Consider the following 22,324-nt stretch of genomic DNA (forward strand, 5'->3'; position numbering starts at 1 on the left):
CAACTCACTTAAACATAAGTAAGAATTCTGGGAATTGAAGTCCTCTAGCCTGGAGGTCACCTTGGCCAAGGAAGACTAGCATAAATTGGCAGAGAAAGGAGGAATGCTAGTGCCATATTTTCTGAGAATCCAACCACGTTGTTCCATTCTTTTGCACTTAGCTGAAACAGATATTAAGAGTCTGCAAAAATGCCCATTTCTAGCAGAAAGCTTTATTTCTAGCTCTGTAATTCTAGGGCGGTACTTCTTATTGGTTAGGAACTCTTTCTCCAAGGACATGTTATTAGAAATGGATCCAACCATTCCCTCTTTTTTTTTCTCCTTCACAAAACAGCATTTAAAATCTCTCCCAGTTTTTTGGGGGAGAAAGAAGAGAAGGCCCTGTTTTGCATTTATGCTGACGCTTAGGTGAAGCTGACCTATTTCTGCCATCCAAAAACTGAGCGCCACAAAAGACTTACGGTGTCGCTATTGTTGTTCTACGTTGTTTGTCGTGTATTGCAGTGCTCTCTCCTCCCCCAACACCTGCCTCATTTATCTACAGGTCTTGGCGAGTCCAATGAATTTCTTCGATACCAATCCCACCGGCAGAATCATGAACCGTTTCTCTAAGGATGTGGACGAAGTGGATACGCGGTTGCCGTTTTACCTGGAGAACTTCCTGCTGCAGTGTTTTGGAGTCCTGGCCATTTTCACCATTGTCGCCATCATCTTTCCTTACCTCCTCATCAGCATGGTGGTCCTAATGATCATTTTCATTCTGCTCTTCCAGTAAGTGGGAAGTTCTGCCTTTCCGAACGTTGGCTCTTATCCTCCGTCTAAGTGAGAGCTGCAGAGATCCATCTGCAGATGTTCAGATCTGTGGTCGTGAGACGCCCCTGTCGATCCCCGTCCCAATTCCAGGTTTTTCATCTGCAGAAGGGAATTCACAAGCCCTGGACTGATTCAAACATTAATACCCAAACCCCATCTGGTAATACTTCCATCTTTGAGGATAGTTACTGCCACAGTCTCAATCCCATGGAGACCTGGGACCAACTTATGCAGTTAGGCATGGGCAGTTTTGGGGGGCCCTACAACTCCCTGAGCTGCATTGGTTGCCAGTCTGCTTAAGGGTGCAATTCAAAGTGTTGGTGATCACCTTTAAAGCCTTTCATGGCATATGGCCAGGTTACTTGAGGGACTGCCTCATTCCACTGGGATTCACCTGTCCCACTCATGCTGTCAGAGGAGGCACGATGCGGGTCCCATCGGCCTGATTATTCCAGCTGTTGAGGTCCAGAAGGAGGGCCTTCTCTGCTGTTACAGAATATCTTTCCCTCCCCCCTGATGTGAGGTTGGCCTCTACCCTCCTATCCTTTCATAAGACCCTCAAGACTTGGCTCTGCCACTTGGCCTCGGGCCCCAATGGGAAAACAGCACAAGGGAGCTGGTTGATCGCATAGCAACAGATCCCACCTCCTCCCACTCTGCATATATAGTGGGGCACGTGATTGTGCATTCCATTACAGTATTTTTCAGAACACCATCCAAGACCTCAAACGAATTGAGAACATCAGCCGATCTCTGTGGTTGTGTTTGATCACCTCTTCAATCCAAGGTCTTAGTACCATCCGTGCCTTCAACAAGACAGAGGACTACATAAATCGGTAAGTTTCCTGGGCCCAAATCATGCTGGTTTTTTCTTTTTCTTTCACTACCCACCTCTCCACTCTCTTTAAGTACAGTTGTTTTACTACTTTCCACCTGAGCACCTATCTTGTACCTGCCGTGAAATTGATGAAGCCACTCTGCTATTGTGCTGCCTAAGTGGGAGATATCCAAGGGTTTTCCATTTGCAGAAAATGCTGAGCTGCAGGAAAGCTCTCTGATTGCCCTGTGGATTCTCAGGATTGTCCCTAAGTGCAGCCGTATATGAACCACCCCACCCCCCTGAGAGCACTTTATATTCTTTTGCGACCATTAAACTATTCTTAAGATCTGGTTTCTAAAGCAACAGAATTGAACATTCAAGCCTTCTGGCAATTTATGGCAGAATCTGAGGCTCACTGAAAAAGCCTCTAACCCAGGGGTAGGCAACCTTGGCTCTTTTATGACTCGTGGACTTCAACTCCCAGAATTCCTGAGCCAGCATGGCTCAGCTTGGAAACCTCTCCATTTCTCCTCAGCATGGCTGGCTCAGGAATTACCACTGGAAAGAGGCGATAGCTAGAAGGGTGATAAAACCTTGACATAACATTCACTGTGTGCATGTGCCTCAGTAAAGGTTCATTCCTCCTCCTCCTCCTCCTCCTCCTCCTTCTCCATCTCCTCCTCTCTTCCTCTTCCTCCATCTCCTCTTTCTCTTTCTCCTCTTCCTCTTTCATCTCCTCGTCCTCTTCCTTCATCTCCTCCTTCTCCTCCTCTCTCTTCTTCTTCTCCTCTTCCTCCTGACTGTTAATTTGTGCAGTTCATCACCAGCCTGCTGAAGATAACACTGTCACCTCTTAAGGTTCCTCACTTGCCCCCTATGAGTGTTGGTGGGAATATTCTTGGTGGAACCAGCAAGAATATCAAGGAACTACCAGGAATATTCCTACCATTACTGACTGGGCCAGTCACTTATATATAAACAGAGAGCAAATCCTACTCCCTTCTAGCACTGATGATGTTACCTAACCACCAAGCTCAAAGAGCACCAAGGAGAGTTCAACCCTGAGCTACAAATATTCTCTTCTATCAATGCAAGACAACTATTGAACAACTCATTCTTACTTTCGTTTCAGTTTTAGGGTCTTGAATAATGAAAACTCAAACCATTTCATTATGTTTAACTATGCACTACGATGGTTTGCACTGAGGACAGATATTCTCATGAGCTTCATGACGTTGATTGTAGCCCTGTGTGTGGTCCTCAGCCATTCTTCTATCAGTACTGCAGAAAAAGGCTTGGCTCTATCTTATTCTCTCCAGGTAAAAACCCGTGTTTTCCCATCCTAAGCTCATCTCGTTTTTCAAATGCATATTATTGCAGTCCCAAAGCGGATTGTTAAAAACATTCACGGAGCACAATCTTGTGCAGTTGTCTCCATATGGTGAGTCTCAGGATACCAATTAAAAATATCACACACAGAAACACAAAACAATGTAAACTCCTGCAAGTCTGACATATGCCCACGTCTGTGGTAGAACACTTTCTCCCCTATCACCTTACTACACTCTTGTGAGTCTTGAAAACATTTATCGCTTATTTGGGGGAAGCTGCTGTGTCCTTTGATATCATGGCTTCATCCTGTCCTGGCCCAAGAGTAGGGCCAATCCTGTATTGAACAACATATGAATGACACTAAAAAATGTAAAGGGATAAGCAAAAGATCTGCCACAGGTGAGCTGCTGTTACTTGTAAGATATTTGTAAGGAAAAAAAATGTCGAGACCCTAGAAAGAGTGCAGAGAAGAGCAACAAAGATGATTCGGGGACTGGAGGCTAAAACATATAAAGAATGTTTGCTGGAATTGGATATGTCTAGTTTCATGAAAAGAAGGACTAGAGGTGATATGATAGCAGTGTCCCAATATTAGAGGGGCTGCCACAAAGAAAAGGGGGGGGGGGTGTCAACCTATTATTCTCCAAAGTACCAGAAGGCAGGAAAAGAAACAATGGATGGAAACTAATCAAGGAGAGAACCAACCTAGAACAAAGGAGAAATTTCCTGACAGTTAAAAAAATATCAGTGGAACGACTTGCCTCCAGAATCTGTGGGTGCTCCAACACTGGAGATAATTTTAAGAAGAGATTGGACAGTCATGGTCAAGAGTTGATCTACCCTTCCAGCACATTTCCAAAAAGGAAATTCCTAATCACATTCACGTGAATTTCAGAAGATGAGAAGTTCCAAGTTGGATCAGCTCTGCATTTATCTAGTAGTCTGGTTCCATAACAGTTGTCAGAATGTCTTAAACAGGACAGGTGTACAGCAGCATCCTGGCTACTGTTTGCCCACAGTACGAGTCAAGAGATTGCCAACTTGTGAAATGGGATTTTTGAATGGTAACTACTGATAGGCTTATCCATCATGAATTTCTCTAATCTTTTAAATTCATTCCTGGTTTATTCATTGAGGCCACATATGTATGCTGCCTGTTCATGCAAGTCTACGGTACTGTGGTTTGTTTGTACCAGATGCCTATGTAACTGTGCTGGAACTGATTGGATTTGTCCTTTCAAAAGATCTCTCTCTATAGTCAACTTTCCTCTGCTCTCTCTTTCCCCCATTGTTTTCTCTAGCTGAGTGGGCTTCTTCAAGTATGTGTGAGATCGTGCATCGAAGTACAAGCCAGATTTACTTCTGTGGAGCAGATAACAGAATACATTTTGGTAAGAAACGTTCCTCATCAGAGAAATGAATGTCGAGATTTCCATTTCGCTTTTCGTGCACCCCCAAGCCCAAAAATAAGATTTGCAGAAATCCAGAGAACATGAAGGCATAAATCAATAGAAGTTGGTTGAAATGCTGGCGTAGACTCAGTACTGAATTGGCATTTACTAGTTTATAAATCTAATTTCCCATTTCTTCTTATAACTGAGAGTGACTCAAATGTCAAGTATCCTCTGCTATAATTATACCAAACATCGGTTTTAAATCTTAGGTGAAAGAGAACTGGGTTATTTTTTTATTTTGGGGGGGGGTTCTTTTTCATAAATTTATCCCCCGAACATTATTTTTAAAATGTCTCTTGGATCAATGCCATAAATTACAACAAACAGTTTCAGCCTCAATTTATGAAAATGTCCAATTTCTGGTAATTCCAATTGCTCGCTAACTATGATACCCTAAATGGGCAATAGCAAAATCTTGGGAAACAGAAGGAAAAAGGCCCAAATAAGAAAGCGGTCAAACAAAAGAAATTTGTGTCGAAAGCAGAAATGTAAATTAAGAAAGCACCTTTTTTGTGTAAGGGAAAACAAAATTAAGCTTTTAGAATATAACTCTGAACTATATTATAGAATCTGGAATGATATAATAAAAGACAGTATATTAATCATTGATGAACTATTAAGATGACATATAGAATATATTAGTTGTAATGATATAGATATAAATTGATTTTATATTTATTTTATTTATTTTATTTTAATTCCATTTATATCCTGCCCTTCTCCGAAGACTCAGGGCGGCTTACAAGCTTAGCAGTAGCCTTCATTCTATGTATATGCCTGCTTGTTAGGGCTTTCACACACACCCCAAGCGGCATTATTACAAAGTCAGCTTAATTGCCCCCAACAATCTGGGTCCTCATTTTACCTACCTCGGAAGGATGGAAGGCCGAGTCAACCTTGAGCCTGGTGGGACTCGAACCTGCACTAATGGCAGGCAGCTGGTGTTACTTAAGGAGGCATTAGCCCACTGCTCCACCAAGGCTCTTTAGGTAAAGGAAAGTTGGCTATTAGAATCGATGCATATTATAGAATTTGGAAAGATATAACAAAAGATATTTTTCTAATAATTAGTGAATTGTTAAGATGACAAATAGAATTTACTTGTAAAAAATAAGAATGTTTTGAAATGAACAATGTAACTTTTGTAGACAGGATAATTACTTTTTATTGAAATAGGGAAATGAGGGTTACCCAAAAATTAAGTTTTCTTTTATATAGCACAGACTATTCTAGAATATTCTATTGCAATTAGGTAAAACTTAAAAACAGGACATTGGTATGTATAAGTGAAAATATATTGAAAATTCTTTTAATTGACTAGGCCACCATCAGAAATGTATTAATTTGATTAATTTGATTATGTTATAACTAAGGGAATCGGAGAGGGAATCTTTGTTGATGCAACTTGAGCTATTTACAAATAACTTGTTATTTGCTATTGTTTACCTTTGATTACCCAACCACTGTACTGTATTGCTTCACAAATATCTGAATGTAAAATTTAAAAAAAATAATAAAACTAAGAAAGCACCTCACCTTTGATGTTCCCTACTTCTCCTGAAGATAAAGGAGGAGAGGGAAGACATGCATTCAGATTTGCAATATTCCGTTACGGAAACTTGATAATAAAAGTAGGATTAAGCATCCGTAACTTTGGTTCTGACGGATACAGATTCCAGATGCTCTTTCTTTGTTTCCTTCAGAAATGCACCCCAGAGGGATCAAAGACCCCTCCAGGGGTCATCCCTCCCCCAGACTGGCCCGATAAGGGGGAAATCATTTTTAAGAACTATCAGATGAAATACCGAGAAAACACTCCCACCGTCCTCCATGACATCAACATCCACATTCACGCTAAAGAAAAAATCGGGATCATTGGCAGGACCGGTTCAGGTACAACCTATTCTATCGATTGCTTTGTACGTCATACAGATAATGAAATGCCTGTTTCTTTATGGTTCACTCAAGATATGGGAGTAAATGGGCAGGCATTGGAAAGACCAAGAAAGGGAATAAATAACTTTTTTAACCTGAACTGGCGGAACAATTAAAAAAAAAACAATTTTGTCCTAGATCCAGTTCTTACTTTTACCAAGGGAAGGTATGGCATCCTTTGGTTTTGTAATGGTATGTGAGAATGACCTTGGGAGACAGGAGGAAGAGCTCAGAAAGTAAGTAGCAGGTGAGACGGGTGAGAATTTGAGTTAACCTGAATCTATCGGATTCAGTTTAAATTCATTTAAAGTGGTGATATTTGGGGCCAGCTGCACTTCTACAAGCCTTCAGACAAATTTATCCGGTTGTTCAGGTTTATTCTCTCTCTCTCTCTCTCTCCCTCCCTCTCCCTCTCCCTCTCCCTCCCTCCTCCTTTCTCTCTCTCTCTCCCCCTCCCTCCTTCCCCCTCACCCCTCTCTCTCCCTCTCTCTCTCTCTCTCTCCCTCTCCCTCCCTCTCCTTCCCCCTCACCCCCTCCCTCTCCCTCCCTCCCCTTTTTCTCTCTCTCTCCCCCTCCCTCCTTCCCCCTCACCCCTCTCTCTCTCCCTCTCCCTCTCCCTCCCTCCCCCTTTCTCTCTCCCTCCCTCCTTCCCCCCCACCCCCCCTCTGTCTCCCTCCCTCCCTCCCTCCCCCTTTCTCTCTCTCTCTCTTTGGTTCCCAAATCTTTTGAATCTGTGTTCTTGCTGTACTTTTTCTAATGCAGGGACTTCCAAACTTGCCAACTTTAAGCCTTGTGGACTTCAACTCCATGAGTTCCCCAGTCCACAAGTCTTAAAGTAGCCAAGGCTGGAGACCCCTGATCCAGTGGAAAACAAGGAGGGAAGAAAGCTTGGGTCAACACATCCCGGGCTATACAGAAGTAGAAAAACGTATTGCCTCCTCCAAGAAACATCCCTGATGGCAGAGGAAAAATGCTCTCTTATTACTTTCGAGAAGAAAGTGGCTTCCTCAAGGTCATCTTGCATCATAGAGATCTGCAAAAAAAATTTCCATCATGGAATAATCCAACCTTGAAAGAATAGACTTTTTTAAAAACTCAAAACAGACCCATTCTGAGGGTGGACACAGCCTGTTCCAAGATCGGAAGTTTCTTTAATCAAATATTTTGCCACATCCAGTTTATCCTTTCTAATCCTAGTAACACAAACAGAGTGTCCCAGAAGGTATAGTGCCATTTTTAAGCTTTGAAAGCTTCACTAAAATGTGAAGCTTTTAAAGCTCAAGCCTGCACCGAGACTTTTTGGGATACCCTAAGTTTTGCGGTGTAGAATCTAAATTCTCTTGCACTAGATTTCCAGAAAAATATTTCTTGGCCCTCGGATGCCGGCATCTTTGGCCTGGCAGATTTTTAAAATGATGGGGGAAAGCTCATTTAAAAGGGACCCAGGTTGGCATTGTTCAAATCTTGCAGGAAAGTCCTCGTTGGGGAGTGCTCTGTTTCGACTCGTGGAACCAACATCTGGCACCATCATCATTGATGGGATTGACTCCTGCAGCATTAGCCTGGAATCTTTACGTTCAAAGCTGTCCATCATCCCGCAGGATCCGGTTCTGTTTGTAGGTACAATAAGGTAGCCGTTGCCATTATCCATTAACCTTTCCTGCTGTTTATTTTTTTGGGGGGGGGGGAGGGGCAGTGAAGTGGCTCAGTAATTAAGACACTGGGTTTATCAGCTGGAAAACTGGCAGTCCAGGTTCAAGACCCAGCGCCATGCAACGGGGTGAGTTCCCATCCTAGCTCCAGCTGACCTAACAGTTTGAAAGCATGCAAATGCGAGTAGATAAATAGGTACCACTTTGGTGGGAAGAAAAAGTGCTCCGTGACCATAGGACCCATGGAAAAGTCTTCCGGCAGTGCTGACTCAATGGCCTTGAAACGGAGATAAACAGTGCCCCCCTAGAGTCGGTAATGACTAGCCAAGTAAAATCTTCAGAGATTCCATTACCTTTAGATTTCCTGCCAAAGCAAAAGCAGACCGCTAATGAAAGTTTCCAGGCCCTCTTTTAAAAAGGAATCCAAAGGACTGATGATCTCTGGATTACAAAGTAGGGTGACTACACAGACAGGCTACAAATGATGGCCCTGTGTGATTCGTTATTTGCACCTAAGGACTCCTCAACTGACTGCTATTTCGTCTCTTATCTTTTACGAGCCAAACTCTCGAATCATTTTTATTATAAGTGCATTTGTATCTTCTCTGGGTCCTTGGGATGACACTCCATCTTAGCCCTTTTCAAGAAGGCAAGGAGAAAACTAAAGGGTACAGAAGTAATTTCCCTGGCAGGAGGGTAATCCTTGACTTATGACCACAATTGAGCTCAACTTTTCTGTTGCTAAGCGGGACAGCTGTTAGTGAGTTCTGACCCAATTTGCAACCTTTCTTGGCACGGTTAAGCGGATCAGTGCAGTTCTCAAGTTAGTGACATGGTTGCTAAGCGAATCTAGCTTCCCCGTTGACTTTGCTTGGAAGAAGGTCGCAAAAGGGCATCACGTGACCCCAGAACGTCCCAACTGTCATAAATAGGAACCAATTGCCAAGTGTTCGAATTTTGGTCAGGTCACCCTGGGGGGTGCTGCAACGGTCGTAAGTGTGGAAAACGGTCATAAATCACTTTTTTCAGTGCCGTTGTAACTTTGAACAACCACTGTTGTAAGTCAAGGACTCCCTGCAGTCGAATTTGTCAGGCCTGCCAGGGTTTCTTTCCAGTAGATCCTACACCAAACAAGGAGAAGGCAGGCTTATTTTGAATTAATTTTTCCCTTTTGCTTTGTTCTTTTCCAGAACCGAGAAACCTATTTTGAACCTCCTACTCCCTTAATACTCCATTTATCTCTTTCCATTTGTTTCCGCTCTCCATTACACCCACACAATCCCTGGGCCTGGGCCAATGAAAACCAGGTCCTGGGTCTAATCATTGCTAGTCTTACCACCTTATGGCAGAGACTCTCCTGCGTTGTGAGTTATAATGACTCCGTTGATTAAATTGGGAGAGGGCCAAGCCTTGTAATGGTCTTTATCCCCTGGGCTTATTGGTCTTCCTCCCTTTTTGCTGGGATGGTTATGAAAACTCATCCCACACAGTTCTCCATTATATTATATGCAAACACAGCCAATAGATTCATCACCACGTTAAGCCAGAAGGTGGCTTAGGGAATTTAATGCTGGGTGAAGCCACATCCTGCTGCTAATTCCATGAATGATTGCTACTGGATCAACTGATGCTAAACCAGGGTTCGTAGCTGCTTTGCCCTAAAAGGCCTATTTCAACTCAAACCAACCATATTGGGACATAAGATTGTTTTCACTATCTTGATGAAACATATCGTGGAAGGCCGCAAGATTGCAAGCACTCACTCTCAGCAATAACAAAGGATTGGAAACTTGGTGGTTTGATTTTTTGGGGGGTAGGTGGGATGCAAGGGTACATTATCTCTTTTGACTTCCATCAAGAATGGGTTTCTCTGAAGTATGTTCAGCATAAGTGGGGGAAAAAATAGAGGCAATGTTGTATATTAATTTACCAAATAGCCTAGCTGACACCAGCCAGAGCATAGAACAGGGGTAGGCAACCTTGGCTCTTTTATGACTCATGGACTTCAACTCCCAGAATTCCTGAGCCAGCCATGCTGAGGGGAAAGGGAGAGTTTCCAAGCTGAGCCATGCGGGTTCAGGAATTCTGGAAGTTAAAGTCCACAAGTCATAAAAGAACCAAGGTTGCCTACACCTGGCATAGAACAACTCAAAGAAGTAGTGGAAGATCAGAAGATGTGGAGAGACCTGTCCCATACAATCGCCAAGAGTCGGACACAAGTGAATGGATTCTTCCAACTTCAGCCATCCAAAGATTCTACTTCTGGAACCTTCTTAGTAGAGTTTGATTCCACCTCTCTACATTTAGCCTGATTTGCAAAATAATCATGAGCACTGGGACAGCCTACTACTAATGCTAGAGTTATGTTTTCCTTGGTGTGCACAATTTATTTCTTTGCAACCGATTCCTACCTTGCAGGTACAACCTAGATCCTTTTCTTAACTACACTGACGATCAAATTTGGCAAGTTCTGAACCAAACGTTTATGAAGGACAAGGTATGTTTGTGTTTTTGACACCGCATTATGATCTGCTGGTTATAAAAAGAAAGACCACACGTGGAATGAGTAGGTCAATAGATCATTAGAGATAGGGATAATATCGATAGACATAAAGATGGATGGAGAGACAATAGATAGAGACAGAAAGAGAAAGAGAGGGGTATATAGATACAGATACAGGTATTTCTGAATCTGTATAATATATCTATAGATATAGATACAGATAGATAAAGATATAAACCCATCCTCTTTGAATAACTTTCGTCCAGTCTCCAATCTTCGCTTCCTTGCGAAGGTTGTTGAGAGCGTGGTGGCGCACCAACTTCCTCAGATCCTGGATGAAGCGGTTTATCTAGACCCGTACCAATCGGGTTTCAGGCCGGGCTACAGCACGGAGACGGCATTGGTCGCTCTGATGAATGATCTCTGGAGAGCCCGGGACAGGGGCCATTCCTCTGTCCTAGTCTTATTAGACCTCTCGGCGGCTTTCGATACCATCGACCATGGTATCTTGCTGCGACGCCTCAGGGGACTGGGAGTGGGAGGCACGGTTCTGCGTTGGTTCTCCTCCTTTCTCCAGGGTCGCTCGCAGTCGGTGCTGACAGGGGGACAGAGGTCGACCCCGAGGCCTCTCGCTTGCGGAGTCCCTCAGGGGTCGGTCCTCTCGCCTCTCCTGTTCAACATCTACATGAAACCGCTGGGTGAGATCATTCGCAGTTTTGGAGTAGGGTACCATCAGTATGCTGATGACACCCAGCTTTTTATCTCAACTCCAAACAATATCAGTGATGCCCTCGACATGATGTCCCGCTGCCTGAAAGCGGTCCGGGAATGGATGGGGAGAAACAGGCTTCAACTGAACCCGGACAAGACTGAATGGCTGTACGTACCGGCAAGCCAGGATATTCGGAACGTCCCACTGCTTAACATTGGGGACAAGTTACTTCCACCTGTTGATAGGGCCCGCAACCTGGGTGTCCTCCTAGACTCGCAGCTCTCCCTGGAAGACCACATAGGAGCTGTGACCAAGGGGGCCTTCTCCCGGGTTCGACTAGTTCGCCAACTACGGCCTTATCTGGACCTGGATTCCTTACGTACAGTCACCCATGCCCTTGTGACCTCTCGCCTAGACTATTGTAACGCTCTCTACATGGGGCTGCCCTTGAGATCCACTCGGAAGCTTCAACTGGTGCAAAGTGCGGCGGCACGGACACTCTTGGGAGCCTCCCGATACTCCCATATCACACCTCTCCTCCGTGCGCTGCACTGGCTTCCGGTTGCCTTCCGTGTGAAGTTCAAGGTGCTAACAATGACATACAAAGCCCTACATGGCATGGGTCCGGACTACCTACGGGAGCACCTTCTGCCAATGTCAGCACCCCACCGTCCTGTGCGCTCCCACAGAGAGGGCCTCCTCAGGGTGCCACCGCTCAAGGAATGTCGGCTGGTGGCCCCCAGGGGGAGGGCATTCTCAGTAGGTGCGCCAGCCCTCTGGAACAGCTTACCAACCGAAATCCGGATGGCCCCTGACCTCCGTACCTTCCGTCGCGACTTAAAAACTTTCCTGTTCCAGCAGTCTGGCCTGGCATGATAGCGTTAATTGGGGTCCCAGTTTGTTTTCATTAGTGTTTCTTATTATTTATTGTTCAATCTGTATACATTCCTTCCTCTGTACACCGCCCCGAGTCCCTCGGGAGAAGGGCGGTTTATAAAAACTAATAAATAAATAAATAAATAAATAAATAAATATAGAGATTAGATAGATAGATAGATAGATAGATAGATAGATAGATAGATAGATAGATAGATAGATAGATAGATAGATAGATAGATAGATAGATAGATAGATAGATAGATAGATAGATAGATAGATAGATGATAGATAGATACAGATATAGATTGATAAAGATATAAATATAGAGATAGATAGATAGATAGATAGATAGATAGATAGATAGATAGATGATAGATAGATAGATAGATAGATAGATAGATAGATAGATAGATAGATAGAGATATAGATTGATAAAGATATAAATATAGAGATAGATAGATAGATAGATAGATAGATAGATAGATAGATAGATAGATAGATAAGATAGATAGATAGATAGATAGATAGATAGATAGATAGATAGATAGATAGATAGATAGATTCAAACAAGTTATCTATCATTGGATCCTTTAACACCAGAAGGCAAATTTTATGACAACTGTTCACCTTCCTAAGAAATGAACCAAGTTTATCTACTTATTCTATAATATTTCACCATCAAATGGAGATTATTTGTTGGAGAAAAAAGGTGTCCCCAATCCCTAGATGTTGGTTGCCCTGCAAAACGTTACATGGACCATTTCTCTCTCTCTCTCTCTCTCTCTCTCTCTCTCTCTCTCTCTCTCTCTCTCTCTCTCTCTCTCTCTCTCTCTCTCTCTCTCTCTCTCTCTCTCTCTCTCTCTTGTGCCTTCCCCCTTGCCTGTCTCCCAGCATTTGCATCACTTACCGCACGCTCCATTTACATCCGCCTTCAACTATTGTGAGCATCAAAGAGAACGTTTCAGCTAAGGGGCATTTTCCTTTCCCTCCCCCCCTCCCCCTTGCTTTAGGTTTCCAAACTGCCAGGAAAGCTGGAGGCAGAAGTGGTGGAAAACGGGGAAAATTTTTCAGTGGGGGAACGACAGCTGCTGTCTCTGGCAAGAGCCCTCCTGCGAAACTCAAAAGTGAGTTCCTGCCGGGATCTGACTTTATTCCGGCTGGTCTTGAACCCTTGAGAGTCTCTCGAAGCTAACAGGTTGTTCAGTCTGCATTTTCAGCTAGTTTTACAGTTGATGACGGACTGTTTAAATTACACGGCAGTTCCAACGCTGCCATAATCATGTTTTTATTTTATTTTGTTCATCTGGTCATGTGGAACAGTCCTGCCTCTATTCCAACCAATTCTGGTCTATTCAAAAGGCCTGGTTCTGCTCCCTTTCTGGCCATTGCTGTCCCCGGAACTGCTGTTCTTTATTCATATGGAAGATGGTGCTGTTGTTTAAAGGGCCAGCAGGCCCTCTCCGCTTGCAAAAAACACCAGCTCTACCTGCCTGATCTTGTTAATAAGGAATCCAAATATTTGTTTGGTTAAATAGGCTCTAAGGAACAACAGGCTTACTCTGTATCTCTGCTTGGCATCCTGCTTTTCGTTCCAAAAATATTTCTTCTGACATTTTTGTTGTCTACCACGCTGTAAAGCCCTTATGGCTTCTCTCAAATCTATAGAACATCATCCAGTGTAAATATGCATATATATTATTGCTGAAATCTTTATGAATGATCTTAGAACTGCCTGCCCGGAGGAACGTCCACGCATAATATTTTAATTACCGGAAGGGTTCATGAGCACATTGAAAAGGAGAGAGATCTCTACAGAAACAATGGATTGTTCCATTTCTGGTACTCCACTTGGGTGCGTACACATGATCATAGGCAGAGATCCCTGGCCAGGTTATTCCAGGAAACAGGAGACTCTTTGCACAGCCCAAAGAGCTGCTTCTGTCTTTGCTAAGCAAAGCCAGGAATGTTTTGTTTAGGACATTTGCAGCCTTGATTCATTAGAGCAGAGGCCCCGAACCTTTTGGGCACCAGGGACCGGTTCCATGGAGAGAGGTTTTTCCGTGGACTGGAGTGTGTGTGATTTTGGGTGCTGCCTGCATCCCACGGATGGGGCTTTGCTTGTTTATGTGGATCAGTTGCTGGCACGCCGTGGCCCAGTATCAATCCACGGACCGGGGGTTGGGGACCCCTGCACTAGAGCCAGTATGTTGCAGTTCTGAAGGCACCAGTCTAGAAGCCAGGAGACTGTCTGAGTTCTAGTCCAGCCTTGGGCACAAAACCAGCTGGCTGACCTTAGGCCAGTCACTTTCTCTCCACCCTAGGAAGAAGGCAATGGCAAGCCACCTCTGAAAAACCTTACCAAGAAAAGTACTCCAGACAATCTCCAGATGAAGAGATTGGACAACCATTTGTCTGAAACAGTATAGGATTTCCTGTCTGAGCAGGGGTTGGACTAGAAGACCTCCAAGGTCCCCTTCCAACACTGTTATTCTGTTATTAAGTCAAAAACGTATTTGAAAACCAACACCAACAACAAAGCCTTGATTCACACAACACAATATTTAGGGGTATTGGAATAAACCGCAGTTATCTTTGTTTGTGCAACGTGTGTCATCTGCACATGTTAATATGTCTAGGTTCACACAGGACCTTAATTCCAAACTAAGCCAACCGCAGTTCATCAATGCATTACAGTCATTGTAAAACCCAAAGGTGCTTTTTCAAAAGGCAACTGGACTTTGTTTGTCCTTGAGGATGTTTCACTTCTCATCCCAGAAGCTTCTTCAGTTCTGCCTGAATGGTGGAGGATGGAAGCATTTATATTCCTTGTAGTCATCTGGTCGTTAGCACTCTTTCTGAGAGTCCTGGAGGCCACTTAGAGGTTTATCTGTGTCCTCGGGGTCACCCGAATCGTGCAAATGGGTGTTTAATTATTCACTCTAACACTATCCAGGTGACCTTGAGGGCACAGATAAACCTCCAAGGGGCTTCCACAACTCTCGGAAAAAGTGCTAACGAACAGATGACTGCAAGGACTATAAATCCTTCCATCCTCCACCATTCAGTCAGAACTGAAGAAGCTTCTTGGATGAGAAGCGAAACGTCTTCAAGGAAAAACAAAGTCCCGTTGCCTTTTGGAAAAGCGCCCTTGGGACAGTCATGACCTGGATGACTGAGAATTTCCATAGACAATAATTGTAAGACCATCTTTGCACATCAGCCCTCCAGTTGGCGAGTTGCCTTGGCTACTTTTGTGTGCAAAAACACTCGTTTACTTTCCCTTACTTGCCCTTGTAGCAAAAGAAGACCACTGCCCAACCTGTGTGAATTCTCCCCGCAGATTATCCTCCTTGACGAAGCCACCGCTTCTATGGATTCTGAGACAGATACGCAGATTCAGAGGGCCAACCAAGAAGCACTTGTAAACTGCACAGTCTTGACAATAGCACATCGCTTAAACACCATTAAAGAGTGTGACCGCATTTTGGTGATGGATAAAGGCAAGGTATTGAACCGGGAGAACAAACAAACAAACTCTAAGAAGACCCAGCTCATCAAGTAACTGATGTATTGGACGTTGGGATTATTTTCAGAAAGGAATTCTTTGGGGTCCTTTTTTAACAATAAGGATTCATTTTGCGGAAAAGGGAAAATGATTTTTCTCTCTCTCTCTCTTAAGTAAACAATATAGGGGAAAGGGTGAAATGCAGTTTATTCATAACCAACACCCCAGTAGACACCCAAATAATATTAGGAGGGGAAATACAAAAATGAATTCAAACAATCTTAACCTGAAGTAAAGAGATAGGAAGCTAGCCCTGATGAGGTTATCTAGTTGGGTAATGAAACATCTGCAAGAAAACAACCAAGCTTAGAGAACACCAATGACCCTGCATCCCTTTTCTCCTCCTCCTCCTCCTCCTCCTCCTCCTCCTCCTCCTCTCTACAAACTCCACTGCCTTCTAGCACTGATAATGTTACAAAGTTGGGTAATGAAATGTTTGCAAGAAAACAACCAAGCTCAGAGAGTGCCAAGGACCCCAGAGAGATGGGAATCTATGGCAGATTGCACATATTCCCAATCATGAGTCCTACTTTAGAAAGCATCCTACAATAAAGGGGCACCCAGGGCAAACCCAATCCACAGTGAAGGCTCAGAACAAGTCAACTGTTTTCTCTTACTGAGCCCTTCTGGATTCTTCCCCCTCTCATCCTTATTCTCCTTCCTCAAGACAACTTTTAGGTGATGGGAAATGCATGCAGGGAACTCACCGTACGCTTGCTTCATACTTGACATTTGCTAATGCATCTGACATTTCTTATGTTTCATTCCTGATTATTTGCAGGTAGTTACTTTTGGCAAGCCGGAAGAGATTTTCAAACATCCCAGTTTAGATTTGCCAGGAAATCTCCCAGAAGAGGAAGGCAAGACCACCACCACTAGCAGCCGCAACAGCATCAGCACTTTCTAGGTGGGCTTTGGACAACTGAGGCATTGCAGGGAGAAAGGCAGTCAATGGAGAATTCATGCTGAACTCACCCAGCCTGTCCACAGATATTGTAACTTTCCACCGTTGATCCCCTTCTGCTTGGTGAGTTCTGAAGCTGGCATGAAGCAGGCCATTAAAACAGAGAACGTGCCAAGGAACATGGAAAGAAGCACCATGAGCGGTGTGTCCAACGGGCTGCTTTCATCTTGTGTTTGGCGTGTCAAAAATAAAAGGAGCCACCGTTTCGTGTGCAAAGAAACAAATGCTTCTCTGATACATTGATCTCCAGACCAAGGGTGGGATGAAAACCTGAATACTGGAACATTTGCAATCCATTAGACTTGAATGTATTCTAGTATAACCAACTGCAAATGTAGTTGGTTCCAACTAAAGTCTCGTTGACCTTAGCAGAGCTTAATTACAATTCATCATCCTAACCATTGTCTGTCCACTGCAGGATGAAGGCCTCTTCCTCATGTTCCCAAACGATACGGTCTTGAGCTTACTTGCGCCAAAGTGGGCCCGCCATACTTGCTGATGCCATCGATCCATCTTGTTCTAGGTCTCTCTTGATCAAGTGGGACCCATTCTGTGACTGCCTTGGTCCGTCTGCCATCAGTTCTTCTTGCTTTGTGACCGGCCCATTTCCATTTCAATTCTTTTACTCCCTTCCTTGATCGCATCGTATTTGTTCTCCAATCCAAGTGCAGGTCTTCCTATCTTGTCTTGTGATGCCGATCAGGTGTCTTTCCATGGCACTTTGCACAATTAACGACCATTATCACCTTCAAAACAAAGCCAGAAATGCAGACTTTTTCTTGAAGGAAGCATCCGTATCCTGGGTGGCAATCTTGTACCGTCTTAGAGAGTCTGATTCACTGACTTCAGTGAGGCTTAAATTTAAGCAGCTCGGCCGAATTGCAGGAAGTAGTTCTTATCTCTAGCTTTTGGTGCATCCAATAATAAAAGGAGACAGGCACGATCCAGGTGGAGGTTTTAAATCTCCCAGGCCTTATAACCAAAACTAATCAAAACATTTAGTATGTGTAAAAGCCTCCTTGCAATCCATGAATTGTAGAACAGTGTTCCAATGGCTGAATTGGGCCTGATAACATACAAACCTCTCTTACAGGTTGAGTCGCAATTGAGTCACAAATCTCTTGTTGCTAAGCGAGACATTTCTTAAATGAGTTTTGCCCCATTTGACGACCTCTCTTGCCGCCATTGTTAAGTGAATCACTGCAGTGGTCAAGTTAGTAACTCGGTTGTTAAGCGAATCTGGTTTCCCCCGTTGATCACGTGATGCCGGGACATTGCGATCGTCATAACTGCGAGTCAGTTGCCAATTGTCTGAATTTTGATCACGTGACCCCGGGGATGTTGCAACGGTAGTAAGTGTGCAAAACGGTCATAAGTCCCTTTTTGCAGTGTTTGTTGTAACTTGGACCAGCCACTAAATGAACTGTTGTAAATCGAAGATTCCCTGTATTCTCGATGAGATTAGATTATATTGGATTGGATTGGATTAGATTATTATAAACAGCTGCGTTGCTAATAAACACAAGATCTTCATTGTAAATAGGGTAAGGAAACAGTCATAAGCATGACCTCGATTGTTAGTTTTTACAGGGAACTCTTTTACCTGGCAAAGCTGATTTATCTTTCCGCTATTCGTACGGAATCACAAACAGTCCTATTGGGAAGGATAAATATAGCCATTTAATTAATATTTGCTTGTTCCCATGGTTTTACTGCCCCCAGATTGCTAACTCATTGCCATTTTATTGTGTACAAATAATATTCCTACATTCATATCTGGCTTTAAATGTCAGTATATTACTACTACTACTACTACCATTACTATTCGGCAACTCCTTTTGTTTCTTTTTAGCATGAACAGCGTACCAGAGGCTGCCTTTGAATAACTAACAATAGTGCCGTAGCGAGAGTCTAAAATGTTCCTAATGGATGCTGGAGTGGGAACATCATAGCCTAATGGTAACTACAATTACATGGGCTGTCTTCAGATGTTGCGGGATCAGGTGCAGAAGAGAACGAAGCAATACCTCCTTCTGTTAAATGGATAGCAACTGGCATGACTCATCGGCCGTGCTGGAATTATCCAAACAGAGCATTATGTTTCCTGCAGGAGAACTGATCTAGCAGAATGTTCCCTGCTGAAAGAAACTGTATATTGTGTGGGAAAGCCAGCTCACTAGCTAAAGCAGGGGTCCCCAGCCACCGGGCCGCAGCCTGTTCAGAGCTGGTCCATGCAAGGGGCGGGCGAGTGTGCACCCACGGAGCTCCACTTGTGCAAGTGGTGGGCACTCACACTCCACACAAAGCTGCTCTCGCATGAACGGTGGGCACTCAAACACACAAAGCTCCACTTGCATGAGCCGTGGGCACTCACACATACCAGCTCCACTTGCATGAGCTGTGGGCACTCACACTCACACACAAAGCTCCACTTGCACGAGCGGTGGGCACTCACACACACAAAGCTCCACAAAGCTCACACCTGAAGCTCCATTTGTGTTAACTTGCCCAAATAGAACTGTATGCACACCCACTTGCACAAATGGAACTGTGGACACTCATCTGCACACCTACCACTCCCACGGAACAGCCCCATCTTCCTCCCACCCTGGCCAGGCCACCAAGCTGGAAAGGTTGGGTTCCACTGAGCTAAAGCATTGGTCATTTGGATTTGCCAAATTGTTGCAGTGTGGACTGTTCAGGGCCATGCCCCTTTTCAAGACACTCCATTCCTTACATTGCCATTGGTCTTTCTGATCTATCTCCCTTCTTTCAATTATCAACCACTATTTCATGGTCACTGACTGTGCTCAGAAATGCACGGCCTTCCTCATCTCCACCGCATATATTTCCAAAGTCACGGATGCTTAAGATTTCCAAACGCGGAGATTAAATGCTGTAGCAATTATAACTTCTAGAAGTAATTGCAATCTCTACCTAAAAGAAGATTATCAAGTCGCTACTCAAGTGAAATCAATCTAGATTCAAATAAACACAACACACCTGCTTAATTTCATATTCTGGTATGCAAGCATGCCTAATATGAATTTTTAGGAGCCAATCATGGAAAAATATGATCATTCTCGTATCCTGATTATGAACATCTCAGCTGTACAAGTCCATATTATGTTAGATAGCTCTTTTCCTTAATCCAGTAAGGCTTGCCTGACACTATCAAATCTTTCTTGCAAAGCCCCTAACATGGCTATCCCAAAGATAAAGATGTTGCAGCTGGGAAATTGTTTTGGGAAAAGATAGAACGGATATTGGCCGGTTTCAGGCTTCAAACTAACAGAGACAGCAGCTAGCTGAGAATAGCAATTTACTCAAGGCTGAGTTGATAACAGCAGATAAGGGAAGGAATGTAAATCAGCAAAAATCTCTTGGGAAAAAAATCTTGCCTGGGTGGTTCTGCTTTCAACAGGAGCACACCGAAGAATAGTCAAAATCCAGTCCAAAGTTCAAAAAGCCAAGTCAAGTCAATCAAGCAGTCCAAAGTCAGAGTTTCAGAAACATTTGAATGTTGCAAGGTCGGTAAACCATTTTCCTTCAATCCTTTTGGAATACAATTTTCACACACCTTTACCTTTGGACATTTTGTCTGAGAACTTTAAAAATGGTCCTCTAAATCTCTCTGGAAGGTAGTACATTGAAGAAAGGTCTCCCTTTTTTATGACCCTGTATTCTCTTGCTTCAAGGTGGGATCAGGGCGACTGAGTAGAGCTGAGTGTTTACTGGCTGGATGCCCTTCCTGACACCTACACGGAGTTCACAGCAGATATTTTCTTTTTGCACCATAATAGTGAAATATCTGTCCCTTCCGAATAGGAGGCAAACGCCTTGACCTCTAGGCCACCACACCAGTCAAAGAAAGGTCTCTTAATATATCACAGTAATTAGAAATATTAAGGAAAAATGCAACTGAAGTCGATCCTTTATCAATTGCGACCTTGTTCTTGAATAGAGGAGTCACAATCTGGAGCAGACCTATCTACATTGATAGAAAACTTTCCAGTCTCTCGGGTATGACTTCCCCCCTCCCTGGTGTAAATCATACATTTGACTCTTGCTGTGGATTGTGACCTAAGGGGGTTAACTTAAACAAGCAAATAAACCCTGTCCTTCCCCCCACCCCCCCACCCCAGTTGGCTTTTCTTCTTTCCTCAAACAGCACATCTGCAAATCGTTTACTCTTTAGGTTAATCAGTCTACTCTTTATTGATTAATCCATTGCAGCTCTAATGGGTAATAAATCAGCTTAAACAAACACAACCCCTTTCCTTTTAACCTCCCTTTGAAAGCATAAAATCCCATTAGGGGACTGGCGCAAGCCTAAGTGAGAATGCCTTCAGAACCTTTGCAAATTATTTGGGGCATAGAGACACCTCTCTGGTGTTGCAACAGGCGTATGTTCAGGCTCATTTTTCAACAACTGAGCAACTGAAGCAACAGCCTTCCTGGACAGGGAACTCACGCCAAGCATGACAGCCAGCTATCCAACTGAGTAAAAACCAACCAGCGAGCAAGGAGAGGGCACCAAGGGAGGCTCCTGGAGAACCCAAAAGAGCAGGTTAGCTGTTGGATGCCCAGCTGACGTTGACACAAGAGGACAATGTTTTCAAGGGCTGTTGCTGATGGCATTGATAAATGACAGCGATTTCTGGAGCTGAAGAAAAAGTCAAGTGATGATAAAGGATAATAAATGAAGAAATAACATACTTGACACCAGGACTAGGGAAGCAAGTGCAAACAGGAGTGATTGATTTGTTGTTTTTTTTTTGTGGGGGGGAAGATGAAAGCCATCTGGGCACAACAATATTTCTCTACAGTCGATGTTGGGCACTGAACAAGAAACTAGGACATTTTAGCAGGATGGGTGTCTGTAGAGAGCTGAAGAGGCTTCTTGGATGAGAAGCGAAACGTCTTCAAAGAAAAACAAAGAAAGTCCAGTTGCCTTGTGAAGAAGCAACTCTGGGAGGTACAAGGTCTCCTGCTTGAGCAGGGGGCTGGACTAGAAGACCTCCAAGGACCCTTCTAGTTATATTCTGATTGATTGATGATTGATTGATTGATTGATTGATTGATTGATTGATTGAAATGGTCTAGGGTCTTCTGCTTGAGCAGGGCACTAGACTAGAAGACCTCTATGGTCCCTTCTAGCTATATTCTGATTGATTGATTGATTGATTGATTGATTGATTGATTGATTGATTGAAATGGTCTAGGCCAGGGGTGTCAAACTCAATTTCATTGAGGGCTGCATCAGCACTGCAGTTGCCCTCAGGGGGCCGGGTGGGTATGGCCAGGGTGGGCGTGGCCAGAGTGTGTATGGCCTACTGGGTGAGCATGGCCAGCTCTACATCGTTCGCATCAAGGGTGCCTATGGGGGCCTGGGCAGGAGTGGGACAGATCTGAGGGTCTCTGGCAGGAGGAGGATCTCTGGGCCAGGGCCAAGGCAGTGGGGGCCGTTCCCTCACTGTTTCCAGGATGGCTTCGCGGGCCACATGAAACCACTTTGTGGGCCAGATCTGGTACCCCGGGCCTTGTGTTTGACATGTCTGGTCTAGGCTCTCCTGCTTCAGCAGGGCGCTAGACTAGAAGACCTCTATGGTCCCTTCTAGCTATATTCTGATTGATTGATTGATTGATTGATTGATTGATTGATTGATTGATACGGTCTAGGGTCTCCTGCTTG

The 22,324-nt window shown here is 43.9% G+C and overlaps 1 protein-coding gene across 1 annotated transcript in view; it reads left to right on the top strand.

Annotated features, from left to right (window-relative positions):
• The window catches only part of LOC308672606 (ATP-binding cassette sub-family C member 12-like), a gene marked incomplete at both ends in the record, with an annotated part of 44,708 nt that extends 28,136 nt beyond the window's left edge, over positions 1-16,572 (top strand). The window contains 10 exons of the mRNA XM_081335650.1: positions 545-771; positions 1,512-1,649; positions 2,766-2,952; positions 4,267-4,356; positions 6,123-6,312; positions 7,825-7,984; positions 10,425-10,503; positions 13,111-13,224; positions 15,441-15,605; positions 16,447-16,572. Of these exons, the coding sequence (XP_081191776.1) occupies positions 545-771; positions 1,512-1,649; positions 2,766-2,952; positions 4,267-4,356; positions 6,123-6,312; positions 7,825-7,984; positions 10,425-10,503; positions 13,111-13,224; positions 15,441-15,605; positions 16,447-16,572 (1,476 nt within the window). The remainder of the gene's footprint in view (positions 1-544; positions 772-1,511; positions 1,650-2,765; positions 2,953-4,266; positions 4,357-6,122; positions 6,313-7,824; positions 7,985-10,424; positions 10,504-13,110; positions 13,225-15,440; positions 15,606-16,446) is intronic.
• Between the last annotated feature and the right edge of the window lie 5,752 nt (positions 16,573-22,324).

Source organism: Vipera berus, assembly GCF_964194415.1.
Source record: "Vipera berus genome assembly, chromosome: 10".
Taxonomy (NCBI): Eukaryota; Metazoa; Chordata; class Lepidosauria; order Squamata; family Viperidae; genus Vipera; species Vipera berus.